This window comes from Phalacrocorax aristotelis, chromosome Z (genome assembly GCF_949628215.1).
Source record: "Phalacrocorax aristotelis chromosome Z, bGulAri2.1, whole genome shotgun sequence".
Classification (NCBI taxonomy): Eukaryota; Metazoa; Chordata; class Aves; order Suliformes; family Phalacrocoracidae; genus Phalacrocorax; species Phalacrocorax aristotelis.
In genome coordinates, this window is record NC_134311.1 from 59,049,906 (window position 1) to 59,064,841 (window position 14,936).

Genomic DNA, 14,936 nt, shown 5'->3' on the forward strand with positions numbered 1-14,936 from the left:
ACTAAAGAACATTTGGAAGGATAAATACTACCTTGTTTGAATGAACGAATGCTACCTGTACAATGTATTTAGATACTGGCATCCTTACATTACTACCATTCTTAAGGAAAACTAATTTTCTTGGAAGAAAAAAAACCAACCCTACATTTCAATAACATAGTGTCCACATTTATCCACATGACACAAAATTACTAAAAGCCTTTTAAACTGGAATGTTAACTGGAGATCTACACAACACCTGCTATTATATACTCTTACCTTCCTTTTCATTGGGTTTCGAAGTTCTTTCTTCTTTTTTCTGCTTTGCTTCCAGCAGTTCGCGTTTCAGCTGTCGTGCTTCTTTCCGTAGCTCCTCACTGCAAAGAGAAAAGTATTTACAAGAATTTAATCTTCTGGGAATGTAAAGCCGGTCAGGAGAAACCGAATCAAAGTTAATGGGCAGTAAATCTCTGATATAAACAAAGGGAATACACTTACTTACTGATGCTAAGAACGTGGCTTAAAAATCAATTAGAACCTAAGAGAGTTCATATTTTCATTAGCAGAGACAACAAAAGAACATAACAGATGAATTATTTTAAGATCCCATTAGAAATACATCAAGGACGTGAATAATAGAAGAAAGAACCCTCATCTGTATTTTTAATTTAATATTGTAATATATAATCATAAGAACTACTCAAAGAGAATTTGAAACAGAGGCAGTGCCAAATAAATATTACATGTATTATAGAATTCCGTTTACTGAAGGAATAAATCTAGCATCCTGGATTTCTTAGATGGACTAGCATTGTAGTTGTGAAGTGACAAAAATGTAATATAAACTATTACATATGAAAATTAATTTCATTTTACAAAAAAATAATCAGGTGATAACACTAGAAAGAAGAAACTTAAATTTGCAAGCCATTGTGCCAATATCGAATGGAATATCTGTCTTCATAGCATCATGGATTGGAAGGGACCTCTGAAGATCAGCCAATCCAGCTCCTCTGCTCAAAGCATGGCCAAAGAGAGTAGGCTGCTGAGATCATTGTCCAGTTTGGTTTTGAATATCCAAAGATGGAGACTCCACAACATCTCCAGGCAACCACTGCTGAACTTCCTCAGTGCAGAAAAGCTCTTTTGTATATTTAAATGGGATTTCTTGAATTTCAGCTCATGTCTATTTGTGCCAGTCTAATGGTTACCAGTGGAAAAACTGTTTGGCTTCTTATAGACTCCACACTTCCTTCATTTTTTTATTCCTAGGCTCACTTTACCCAGTTAGGCTGATGAGAAAGGTAATTTGAAAAGCCTGTATGCTAAAGATGAAGCCACAAGAACTGATGGATAGGAAAGCCAGGCTATACTCACAATCCAAATTTACTGGACAGAACTAGAAATAACTGACTTTTTGTAACCAGGGAAATGTAACATCGGTGATGTAGAGCAGGATCAAAATAAGGGACAAAATCAGTCTGTATCTGTCCCCTACATCTTTGAAGCATAAGTCTTTGCATGCAGTAAATTTACACTCAAATTTCACATAACTTAGCTGTTGGTTTGTAGCCAGTTATGCAGTTGCCACCTGTCCCTGGAAAGTTTCTGTCACTACAGAGGCATAGCTCTGTCTGTTCCATGCTTGTCTCACTGCTCTCTCGGGACTGCTGCTATGCTGCAGGCTCTCCTCTTGCTCTTGCTTTCTGCTTCTTCCTCCTCTTGCCACTTCCTACAGCCTGGAAGCTGTCCTCCCTCCCTCAACACAGAGAGGCACTTCCAGATCAGGTGTAATCTCCTCCCCTGTCTACTTACCACCATTTTGCAGGGTCAAAATTCACAAATGGAAAACAAACAAGTAACACGCAGCTGCTTTTTCTCTTCCTGAAATGGCACTGCCAGTGTTGCATACAAAACCAAAAGTATTTCATTCCTGAATTTCATATTTTGAAAACAGAATATGAGCTCATTTTTAAAAGTGCTAAGCTCCACAGTTTGTGAAGACCATTTCAGTGAAATTGCCTAAGTACCAAGCTGGATTCCACCTGGCAGAAATTCCTTCTAAAATAGACAACATGGACTGAATTTCCTACTACCAGTCATTTTATCTCTTTATAGCTTTTGAAAGTAAACTACATTTTATAGTAAATGAAAGCCATAACTTTTCAAATAATGGTTAGCACTAGCTTACACACAAACAACAGCTTTTAACCTTTTATCTGAAGTAGTTTAGCCTAATTATTTTTCTATAATTACTACAATCTTCTAACTACATAACCCTCAGTATCTTTTTCTGACTGAAGCTGGAACATCCTGAAAGATAACAGCTGTTAAACAACTTTACCAACAGGCTTATATATTCTAGGGCCAAGCACAATGGTGATAACTGTCTCAACCATCTGTTCTGTATTCAACCTCAAGCAAAGAAGTAACTCTGTGTATGTGTGTGTGTATATGCATGCATGCAAAGAATAAATTACATCTTGAATGTTTCCGAAGACAAGAATTATAGATCATATTCTTTTTCTATAAGTAACATTGCCAAAACTCTCTAGGAGACTTAGCTCCTAGAAGCACTATGAGAAAAAAGAAAACCCCAAACTTGCCCATTGAAGTCTAAAAGTAGAATGAAATAGAAATATCGAAAGAATTATTCATTTTTCCTACTTACACCAGAATTGAGTGAAATCAGACTATTCATTCTACAGAAAATTGAAAAAAGTCTAGCCAAACAGTTTCAGAGCAAAATGTGTAAATTCAGAATTTTCAGATTACTTCCTCAGAACAAAACAAATTGTTTTATCTAGAAAATTTCTAGTGATATCAAGTCTAGGAATCCCTTTGAATTTCTCATTCAACTGTGACTTGGTTTCATAAGACTTGCATCAGTGTGGTACAAGTGATGGGAACTCCAGGACCTAGGTGCTACAACAATTTGGGTAACTTCAGGCCAAAATGTAGTTACACCCTGAAGACACCATTCATAGTGAAGGCATCAGCTTTCAGTAAAACATTTGAATGCATGATCAACAAGCACCTTTACATTGTTATCTTGGTCACACTCAGGCTCCTCTGTAGCAGACTAAGTAATTTATACTTTTTAAAGAGTTCTTTTTAAAGGAAAGGATGTTCTCCTAGCTTTAATCATTTCTGTCTAATACAGAACTCTCTGCAGGATTTCCACAATCCTTTTGAACGTGGACTTCACAATCAGACATACTGATGGGTTCCAGCATTCCTGTAGGGTTCTGCTGACGGTGTACTTGGCACCTTAGTTTCAACTCACCAAGGAACAGGTGGTCATCATTGCACTAAGCACTCACATTATTTTCCACAACACTAAAAACACCTCTTAGTCACTTCTTTCCATCATTCAGCAGTTGCACTATCCTGCAGCTACAACCTGCATTTCTGATTTCCAATTGTATAACCTGGTATTTAGTTGTAATACAAGTTTTTTTTAATTGCATTGTGGCCACTTTGGTTATTCAATTCAAATTATTTGTAATGGTCTGTACCTTATCCTTGTCTTATAAAGACTTCTAAACGAATGTGTGATACAATTTTACCTGTACTATAAACACTGTACCAACTCAAGTTATTTTATAAATCAAAAAAGTCAACCCTTTTTAAACCTGTATGATCCCTTCCCTCTAGTTTCCCCAAAAGGCAACATAGTTATCTACTACCTTCAAATTCACATCAACCAGCATTAGTTACAACTTTAGTCTATTTTTTCTGGAGTGAAGCAAGGCTAATCTGTCTTCATTTCTCTACATGGCACCTTTTGCCATGATTAGACTCTGACATAGTAGTCCTATTTTTTTGAATTCTCATAGTTTTCCAATTGTTATTAAAAATGAACAGTAGTAGTCCAGAAAGCATTGCAGTTTCACAAAAGCTCTTACACTTAAGTTAGTTAGGGCTGTTATCTAAAAATGCTTAATCTTAAAAGATGCTGCCCAACTTCCTACCTTTTAATGGATGTGAACTTTTTATTCCACTCTTCCACACACAGAATATAAATATCTGTGGAATAATTTTTTATTTTCTATATAATGATTTTACCATCTTAAGATAGCAGATGACTTAATATATAACCTACCTCAGGGCTTCTTTCCCCTTCCTTTCCCCCCTCCTTTTTAATCTAAACTGTTCAAGAAATGCTTCCTTGCTTACCTTAAGCATCATGGTAATGTCATCAATATTTCATTGACTTTTTTGGCCTTTTTTGTTGGTATCTGTATTTTGATTTGACACATTCTTAGCCATATCCATTTTCTTTTTCACATTTTCTTTTTAATATTTCTTTTAAACCAGAATGTTTCCTTCCCAGTGTGACTTTATTCCACATCCAATTTGGATATCCCTGAACAATTCTTATATTTTGTTAACGCTCCATTCTGTCATTAATTTTCCAATTCAGTTATACAAATTAAATGAAATGTTGCACAGAGAGTAGTGGTCAACGGCTCAATGACTAGATGGAGATCTGTGACAAGTGGTGCCCCCCAGGGGTTCATACTGGGACCAGTGCTGTTTGATATCTTCATCAATGACATAGAGAGTGGGATCGAGTGCACCCTCAGCAAGCCTGCAGATGACACCAAGCTCAGCGGTGCAGCTGATGCACCTGAGGGATGGGATGCCATCCAGAAGGGCCTGGACAAGCTCCAGAAGTGGGCACATGTGAACATCAGGAGGTTCAACATGGCCAAGTGCAAGGTCTTGCACCTGGGCTGGGGCAACCGTCAGGATCGACCCAGGCTGGGGGATGGAGGGATAGAGAGCAGCCCTGTGGAAATGGACTTGGGGATACTGGTGGATGAAAAGCTGGAGATGTACCAGCAATATGCACTTGCAGCCCAGAAAGGCAAACATATCCTGGGCTGCATCAAAAGCAGCGTGGCCAGCAGGTCGAGGAAGGTGATTCTGCCCCTCTACTCCGCTCTGGCGAGACCCCACCTGCAGTGCTGCATCCAGCTCTGGAGCCCTCAGCACAGGAAAGACGTCCTGTTGGAGCGGGTCCAGAGGAGGCCACAAAAACAATCTGAGGGCTGGAGCACCTCTGCTATGAGGACAGGCTGAGAGAGTTGGGGCTGTTCAGCCTGGAGAAGAGAAGGCTCTGGGGAGACCTTATTGTGGCCTTTCAATATTTAAAGGCGGACTATAGGAAAGGCGGGGACAGACTTTCTGGCCTGTTGTGACAGGACAAGAGGTAATGGCTTTAAACTAAAAGAGGGTAGATTCAGATCATATATAAGGAAGAAACTTTTTACGATGATGAGGGTGGTGAAACACTGGCACAGGTTGCCCAGAGAGGAGGTAGATTCCCCATCCCTGGAAACATTCAAGGTCAGGATGGATGGGGCTCTGAGCAACCTGATCTAGCTGAAGATGTCCCTGCTCATTCCAGAGGAGTGGACTAGATGGCCTCTAATGGCCATTCCAATCCTAACCATTCTATAAATCTATGATTCAATCATGAATACTATTTGACTACTAATATCTAAGCCAGCAACAAAGTGAATCAACGCATCTCAAACAATTCAGCTTGCACCTAATGACTGAGAAGCACCTTTTCTTAAATTCAAAGCAGTAGAGGTACCTTCATGATTTATTTTCAGTTTTATGTACTTCATGGTAAAGCAGGCCTCAGACATGCAGAAGTATTGGTCTGGAAAATCTTCCTCTATTTTTTATGATTCCAAGTTTAAAAGATTTTCATTGATTGTTTCAACACATAAGCTGCAAAAATTCCTTGACTCCAAGTCTAAGGCTGTTTCAGAGATTAATGTCACAAGTCATATAAAGTTAGAATACCCTAGGGGCCTAGAGACATCCATACAGCTGGACAGGCTCCACAGACAATCTGACCTTAATCCTCCTACTGAATCTGAAAGAAAGCAGACTTTAGCAAATCAAGATTCCATCCCTATGAAATGCAATGGGAAGCAATGGCTTGAACACAAGACTAAAGGTTAATAACATAACTCTTATTTTGGTTCTGTCACTAAGGATCTAACCCACAAGTGACCAAGCACACATTTGCTTCACTGTACCCTTAGCTGATATGCTGTGAGCAAGCAGAGATCCAAAAACTTATAACATTATTGCTATGGTACGGAGTTTCAGTACCATAGACATTTTACTGATTCAAGCTTGGTTGGTTTTTTGCTTGGTTAAAGTGCCTGCAAAACCAACTTGTAGTGCTTGTTTACTACAGGAGATCTTTCACCTCTTAGCTTTTAGCTGTACCAGTATTAAACCTTTATATTTCAATATACTTTAATCCTAATAGTAGGGTTTTCTGCATTTACCTTTATAACATTGTATATTCCATGCTTCAGCTTTCTAATAAATCTGTTTTTTCTTCTGTATTTTAAATCAGGAATTAATACCTAGTTAATAAGAATAAAATAAATTGGAAATTTAGACAAATATTCTACGTTAAGTTAATAAACTTGTCTAAGTGCTATGTGCTGAAGGTGTCTTGCTGCAAGTAATAACTGCATACTTCTAAGTGTCTTCTGAATTTACAAAGTAACTTCTTAATTCAGAAAGAAGTTCTACATTCAACTTCACTTTGGTAGAAGAAAAGAGAATTGATTGCAGAAATAAACACTAATCGTGACTTTGGTGTAAGTGACTATATGATTATACTTGCTATGCACAAACAAAACACCACCCCTTTCCCTCCATATACATATATCTCTGTACTTGTATGCTCATGCACACATGTATATAAACCATAACTGGCTGTATTTAAGCATATAAAACCTGTTACCAATAAAATATATATGATACACAGACACAAATAAGACCTAGAGAGGCACAGTAACTTAGCCAACTGTGATTAAGGGAAAAGGTGGCTTTGTGTATTCAAAACTGTATTTTAGATATTCCCCATCCAGTGATGACAAAGCTCAGTAGATGCTAAAAATAATTTGATGCCTATATTTTGATCACAAAGTGCCCAAAAACTTTGCCTTCTATGCATTTCCAAATTTATCCCAACTCTAGTCTAAACTTCATTACAATTCAGAGTACTCACCACTCCTCATCTAAACTCCACCTAAGCCCCTGCAAGGATCCAAACTGCTTAAGGTTACCGTACCACACAGTCATTCACTGATCCTGGTACAAATAACATTAAACAAGGCCACATTCTTTCAAATTTAAAGTACATAGGTGGTGCCAAAACTATACAGGTAGCCTCACAGTCAGAGGATTCACTCAGATAAATGTGAATTTATAATGGAGGAACTATTCAGTGACTAGACAACTGGTGTATTCTGCACCACTGGACCTGGTGTTTTTCTAAAAGGTATGCTGTAGTTGAGATGAGAATTAATCCAGGGACGTGCTGTTCTCTGTAATAATGAGTATTACATTAATGGCTATGATGGCATGGTATGTTATTTCCATTCCTCTTTTTATGGTATTATAGTAATATTGTTTTTATTTTTAAAAAAAGTCATTTCCTTTGATTTGCTTTTGCTGTCTTCTCATTCAGCAGCATCAGAGGAAAATTACTAACTCGCTATCCTTAAATGGTAACAATATTTAGTAAGTGTTGTTCAAAGTAAATACATCAGAACAAGAGGAAAAAAAAGATATACTCTCATTCATTTTACAAAGTAATTTCAAAATGTTATAAATAGAAGCATGTCAAGATTGTTACATAAGCTTAATTTTTCTATGAGCAGCATCCTTCAACATCTTAATAAAATAAAATGAATACTGAAGTACTTTAACACTGCTTATGTTAATTTCATAGAGAATAGCAGATTCTAATTTAGTTTAGATACACTAAATGAAAATCAAGCTGTAGTATAGTAGTATCCCTTCATGATGTAAGCCAATAGCCTTGAAAAAAGTCATGGATTCAATCCCTTCCTATTACAGGTAGTCACATTTCTTTTCACAAATGTATTAATTCCATAAAAAGCACATTCCATATTCTTAAATTTATTAATGATAATTTTCAATGTCTATTATCATTAGTATTACCATTATCACTAGCACCTATGATTTATACAGAAAGGTCATTCTAGAACTGACAAGTGGACACCTTAATAATATCAGAGACAATGAGGAAGAATCCCTATTCAGGTGATAGTTTTTGGTTTCTGCTAGATACTCTTGAAAAATGCATAATATTCGGTCTGAGAATTCCAATTCTAAGTTAAAATATGAATAGTATTTCCAAATAGAGGACTCTAATGATAAAACAAAACAATATAATAGTCATGTTTGTACAACTAACTGATTTGCAGAATGTGTGAAAGAATCAAGGGAAATGTCTGCTCTGCAATTCAGTTTTGAAGCCTTTTCTGATATTCCCCCTTCTGTCCCTGGGCTACCTGCAGAACATACAATTTTTGGAATGGATAGCAAATTCCCCCATTTGGCATATAGATCTAAGACTCTTCTAGGGTTCAAGAGTCTTATCTGTGTCTGCATTACATTACTGTTCATCTCTGGCACTGCAAGAACTTTACAACTGTAAAAATGAGAACAAAAATCATGGGTTTGGAATATGCACTGCGTCTTTTTCGCAGTCTGGTTTTGCTGTAGGAGTCAGACATACGTCTGTCTATCTTCTGCAAATGGTACAACACAGTGGTATGTCAAATAAAATTATGATATAAAAATGGTGGAAGACATATTCAGCAGGTCTTGACATTAGAAACTTGTAAATTAAATATTTTAATATAGCTCCTGGGCCCTGTATGGACAGCTGTGCTAATGCTAATGCTAACAGTTAATGCTGTTTTTGACTTTGACAGTACTTGGTATATTACAGTTATATTACTAGTACTGTAACTCCTTGTTTAAGAAACCTCTGCACTGAAAGACTTTATGGTTGAATTGCCAGTATTTATATATTTTATCTAGGACTACTGAATGATTTCGATGCTGAAATCAAATAAGACTGGCATGTTTATTAAAGACTACATGGACAACCATTACTGTCATTCCATTTCCATAAACTCGAGTGTAAGTAAGCAGATCACATAATTAAAGCATCAGATAATTGGCACTCTATTTTGATGTAATTATGCATACTGGACTATACTGTATGTCAGCAGTCTCAGTACTACGCAATGAATTTTCAAAGGCTGAGCCTGATGGAAGAATGTTACCATTTCACTCTGCTGGAAGAAGCTTAGCAAAACAGCAGGGCCCACAGACTGAGCATGAAGTATAAACTCGTGCAACAAGAAGAAAGATATAAAGGGAGAAGCAATATATTTCATTATGGCAACTAAGACAGATGGAGAGTGAAAAAAAACCCACAGATTTCAGGGCACATGAGCTCTTCTTCAGCTAGTTTATTTTTCTTCCACAGTTTGCTTAATAAAAGGTATTAGCTTTCCTTACAAACCTTCTTCGCTTACATTGTTCAGCCACCAGTTACACTGCCAGAAACTGCAGATGTATGCATTAGGGCATGTATAGAAGCATATATCACAGCTTTAGCTTACGGCTGATTTTATGCACTATCTGTACTTCTATGTTCACAGCAGATTCTGGAACAGTTAGGAGAACCTAAATTTTCCCAATGTAAGAGAAGAACCTAACTTTGGCTGATGTAAGATAGGCAACACTGTTAAACTAAAACAAATAAACAAAAAATGGAGGAGACTGCCAGCTTCTCTCATCCAGATCAATGGTATATCTATCTGGATTGCAAATGCCTAGCTTAACACTTGACAGAAATGCATTTGCCTTTTTTCTTTTTTTGTAATAGCATACCACGTTGGTCATTCCCAGCTGTTGTAATTAAGAGGTTTTCTTCCTCCTGTGTCACTTCTGCATGATGGCTTGCAGTATGAATTCTTGTTTTAGTTCCTTACTCCATGATCCTATGACTGTTAAGTTTCACCCTATTTCTATCATTCAAGCTTTTGAGATCACACAATTTTCTGTTAGGATATTCCTACCTAAGTTATTCCTATCACACTAACATGACTTTCCAACTCTGTACTATCTACAAGCTTCTTTTAACAAACCTCGGGAGTTTTTATCGTATTTAAATATTACTGAAAACCTGAAATAAGAACTATCCTAATAAATTTGACCCAAAGCAGCTGCTCTTTCAACATAATCTATGTTCTCAATTAACCAACTTCCTACCTCTTTTACAGTTCTTGTTCTATATTTCCCTCTCTCTTATTTTAACCATTTCCTCCAAATTAATCCAGACTAAGTTTTATCATATACATTTAGCCTAGAAAAAAGGTTACTTTTGCTCAGAAAAGACATAAAGACAGGTTAGTTTAGCAGAATGTCTTTTAGCAAACCAATTCAACATATTTTTCTATTAACCATTAATTGTTGCCTTTATTTATTCTTACTTTCAAATCTAGAACATTGATTTATATTGTTCTACCATCCTGGAGGAAGTAAAAAAAAATCCATAAGTCATTTTGAAAATTCAGAAAAGTGGTTTCACCATATGAACCTGACAAGTTCTAATGCCTTAGACAAAAGTACTAACTGCTTTAGAAGTAACATGGATGCTTTCTGTAGAACAAAAAAAAAAGAATCAGATGCAATGCAAATATCACAAAAAAAGGGACCAGAAAGGCAAGGAATTAAACAGTGTGACTAATCAACAAGGTTTGAGAGGTTATTCAAACCAAATAATTTTGTATCTGTAAACCTAAAGGTAGGGCTGTCAGAATAAACTGTAAAAGGTCGTGTTGAAAGATGTATAGAAAGGGCTATGATGAGTTTTAAAGAGGAAACAGGTGAAGGTATTAATGCTAAAATGACTGAATTAACTAAAACAAGAAAACCTAAAAGAAAGGAGAGGTCTCTAGGTCACATGGGATTAAAGGAAATAATAAAGTAAAACAAAACCATTGCTGATAAGATAAATGATTGATTTGTATCAGCTTTCTCAAAAGAATATGCTAGGGAGATAAGTTTCTAAGAACCTGATCTGATTTGGACATGTCCAGAGACAGAGGTGTCAACCAATTAAGTTGGTTCACTTAAAACTCTGGAATATACCCTCTGAAAGGAACTCAGGACTGGCTGTTCCTCTAACTCACGTTAAGAAACAATATTGCATCAGATGGCCAGATAGTAACAAACACCATACCTTTAGAACAAAACGGATGACCAAGCAAAGCACAGTAAACCTCACTGCAGCTTTTGGTGAGTAGCTTTAACTGATAAATAAACACCATCTTAAAGAGTGAGTCTCTATGTTGTCTCATTACAAATCTAGTAGGTTCATTCCAATATGTTGGTGAAGGTGTAGATGAAGAGAGTAGTGGACAAGATGAACAGCTTTAGATATTCAAAAAAGCCTTCACAACGAGCATTTAAAAAAATGAGAAAGCAAATGGTGAGAAATGGATCCAAAACAAAGAACACAGTGAAAAGGATTAGCCAAACTGAGACAAGAATAAGCAATTACCTTTCAGTATGGCCAAGTTAATACTGCAAGTTAAATAATCTGAAAAAACTGAGTCAGGTACATGATGGTAACATTTCTGGAAGATCCAAAACCAGGAGCTCAGCTAAGCCCAGACAAAATATGGTGATTTCTCATAGTTTTAACTCAAGAATGGAGAACGGAACAAATGGCCACAGTCAGGTTCTCAGAAATTCTGATTAAGTTCTCTTAAAAAATTGAAGGAGATTCTGCAGAGGAAAGCCCTGGTATGCCTTACACAGCTCTGAAGTAACAGAACGAATTAATGAAAAGACTCCAAACTTTACTAATGACAGCTCAATGAAGACCTCTACTACTATGTAGTTGTGGAAAACAGTAATATAAAATGTACATTTATTAAGGAGAATAATACAAAAAGTATTACAGCGGCACTAAAAGAGACAGACAATATTGCTCAATTTAGAATACTATAAGCAAAACTGGATATGCCATGTATAAATGGACAACACAGTAATACAGAACTCCAGAAAGGATGACAAAGATTATACCCACCATGAAAAATCTTCATGAAAACCAGGAACATGTATTTAGAACACTTAATGCTAAAAATGAATTTCAGAAGAAATAGAAGACTTCATTCCTTCGAACCACCTAATTTTAAATATCCTTATGTGTAAGGCTGATGCATTCCTCTCCCACTTCACTGAGGCAAATGGTACTGGCCACTGGCCAGCCAATTCCACTTGCAGACTCCTACACCATCAATGGAGGCAAAACCACTTAGGACAGCAGTATATGCCTAATGAAGATTTTCCTCTCCCAAGTCTCACTCTGACTCTCCATTTTATGAAAAATGTCAACAGTGCTCATGATTACTAAACACCAAAGTATTTTTATCAGCGTCACAGCCTTCAAAAGAAAATAATCTAACAATGGAAATAGCTTTCCATATATTGTATTAATATTGGTATACCATAGGACATTTTAAATATCTAAATGGACAGATTAAACTAAGAGACTAAGTGATATGCCAATTGTATGTCACTGTTTCTTGGAAATTGGATAAAACACTTGCTCTGAGTTTTGCCTGCTGCTTCCCAACATCTGATAAAAATTTATAACAGATGGAAATGATTGCAAAGTGAACAGCACTCCCTTCATGTTCTCCATTCTGCTGATTTAATCACAAACACACTGAATCTGATAGTAATGAACAATAGACTTGTTGTTGATGAGATCACCAAATGGCTTCCATAAAAACCTATCAGACACTGTAAAATATAGTCACCACAGACGTACAGTATCCTTTTCTGACCTGCCATATCACCTGTCTATACCAAATAGTAAATTCTATCATAGAAGCAGCCTTAAATAAAACTAGTCAACTTTTCCTTATTTGTAATTACATTAAAAAGCCAGATTCAAAAACAGACAATCTTGCCAAAAATATTTCATAAAGTTAGCTGGCCTAGACATTTTTAGATTTTAGCATCCTTCCCTATTACAAAATGGCAACATTATTCCCAACTGAGTCTGCTCTGCAGTCTATATAATGCACATTTTAAACAAACAAATTGTATTCAAATGCTCTGCTACTGCAAACTACAGCTCAGAACTCTGAGTACAGTGTTTAGTAGCTCTAATAACGTAAAAAAAGGCTTGAAGTTAAGCGTGTGGTTAGGTGTTTGCGGGATCAATGCCAAATTGTCTGAAAGACCAGTTGAACATTCTACTCAATCTACATATTCTATTTATCTTTTTTTCCAAAGACTCAAAATGATCAGATCTCCAAAGAGAAACAAAACAACTTAATTCTTCTAAAACCTCAACATTACATATAATTGCTTTTCTATACATAAAAATGTCATCAACTTAACATCACTTTAAAGACTGATTTGCAGAATGTTTCAAGTCTAGAAGCAATCACTAAGCCTCACTCAAAGCTAACAAAACCCTCCTCTTTCCAATAGTACTATTTGAGCCTCAAAGGATCCAGCAGGGTGATTCATCCAGCCTGAGGATCCTTCCTGGCTGCCCCTTCTTCTAGGGGCTCCTCTGATCCAGACAAGAGAGAGCAGGCTGCAAAGAATTTTTCTGGCAGCAAGAAAAAAACCTAGCTGGAGCACTGCCTTTCCCAAGCCCTCTTTTGTCACATGAAGGGACCACATGTATATGATGCGACAGGGGAGGGATGTAGGACACTCTGGGAAAGTCAAAAGCCAGGTTTCCACTGTCAAAACAATTTCTCTGGCTTACATCACATTTCTTGTCCAGGTATGAGGGGCTCCTGGAGACAGAGAGTGCTAGGTAGGGGCTGGATGAGATGCTCTGGTAGCAGCATCCTGCTCCTTGTTTCCCTTTTCCTGTTTAAGGCAGAAAACACAGGCATACACAGTGAATACAGCACTTCAGGGAATCGATCTTCAGGGATGCACTGTACAATGCATTTACAGTAAGCCAAGTAATATTTTGGGCATTCTCTATCTCTGGAAAAACAGTGTAGCTCACTCACCAGTCAAGCACCACAGCTCAGTCTACAACTGCTTCTGTATCAGAACACAGGAGTGGTTAAGAGGTGGTTAAGAATTGCTTCCCTTATTTTTATGATACCCTCTATCTAAATACGATGACAAAAGGAGCAGACCACTTTCAAGTGGGCTTTCAGTGAGAATGGGCCATCAACTCCCTCTGGCTGTCCAGTGAAAGAACAGATCCCTCATGTCTCACCACTTCCAAAGTTTGTTCATGATTCACAATGCAGACATTAGAGGCAGGATGCGATTAGAGATGCTGGATATGGACATTTCATATGGAAGGTGAAGTTGAACATAAATAGAGAACAGAATAAGCCTGCAAATCATATCCGAACAAAATGTCTTCAACAGAATGTAAGCTCAGATGTTACCCACTATTTTTTCGTAAGGTAAGGACTTGCAGGTATAAAATGAAACTGCAACACAGCAGATTTAAAATAAGTAATTAAATTGAGGAATGTATTGCCACAGACATCATACAGATCAAAAGCATGAACAGGTTCAAAGCAGCTAGATCTATTCACAGAAGAAGAAAAATACACCAAAGAGCATTAAACACAACAGGCCAAATGAACTTTCTGACTAAATAAGCCTTAAACTTGAGATGGTTGGAAGCAGGACAAGTTCCCCAGCAGTATCTCAGAACTACCCTGCTTCTGACCACTGTCAGAGACAGAATATTTGGCTAAATGGATCTTTGATCTAAACCAGCATAGTCTGTACTTAAATCAATCGTGACTTCTAAAAAACCTGACATTTATTACTTTGACTTTGCAGTACATAAGTGTGGAGTGATATTTTCCATACTGGAGAGGTCCATGTCTAAAGTTGCACAAATATATGTTTTTTTGCTTGATTTTTAGATGAAGTATCTCTTATGAAAAATATTCCTCAGAGGAAGTGATCTGTCATTTTCTGGTTTTGAACAGAGGGCAGGCAAGCTTTTTCACAGCTCTAAGAAAGATCATCCCTTTTTATGTAACTGGAAAACTTGTTACCACTTTGAA

At 36.9% G+C, this 14,936-nt stretch overlaps 1 protein-coding gene across 2 annotated transcripts in view; it reads right to left on the minus strand.

Moving 5' to 3' along the window:
• The window catches only part of CWC27 (CWC27 spliceosome associated cyclophilin), a 129,435-nt gene that overhangs the window by 44,760 nt on the left and 69,739 nt on the right, over window positions 1–14,936 (minus strand). For both annotated transcript variants that reach the window (XM_075079541.1, XM_075079542.1), the window contains exon 11: window positions 259–356. In XM_075079541.1, coding sequence (XP_074935642.1) covers window positions 259–356 — 98 coding nt within the window. The remainder of the gene's footprint in view (window positions 1–258; window positions 357–14,936) is intronic.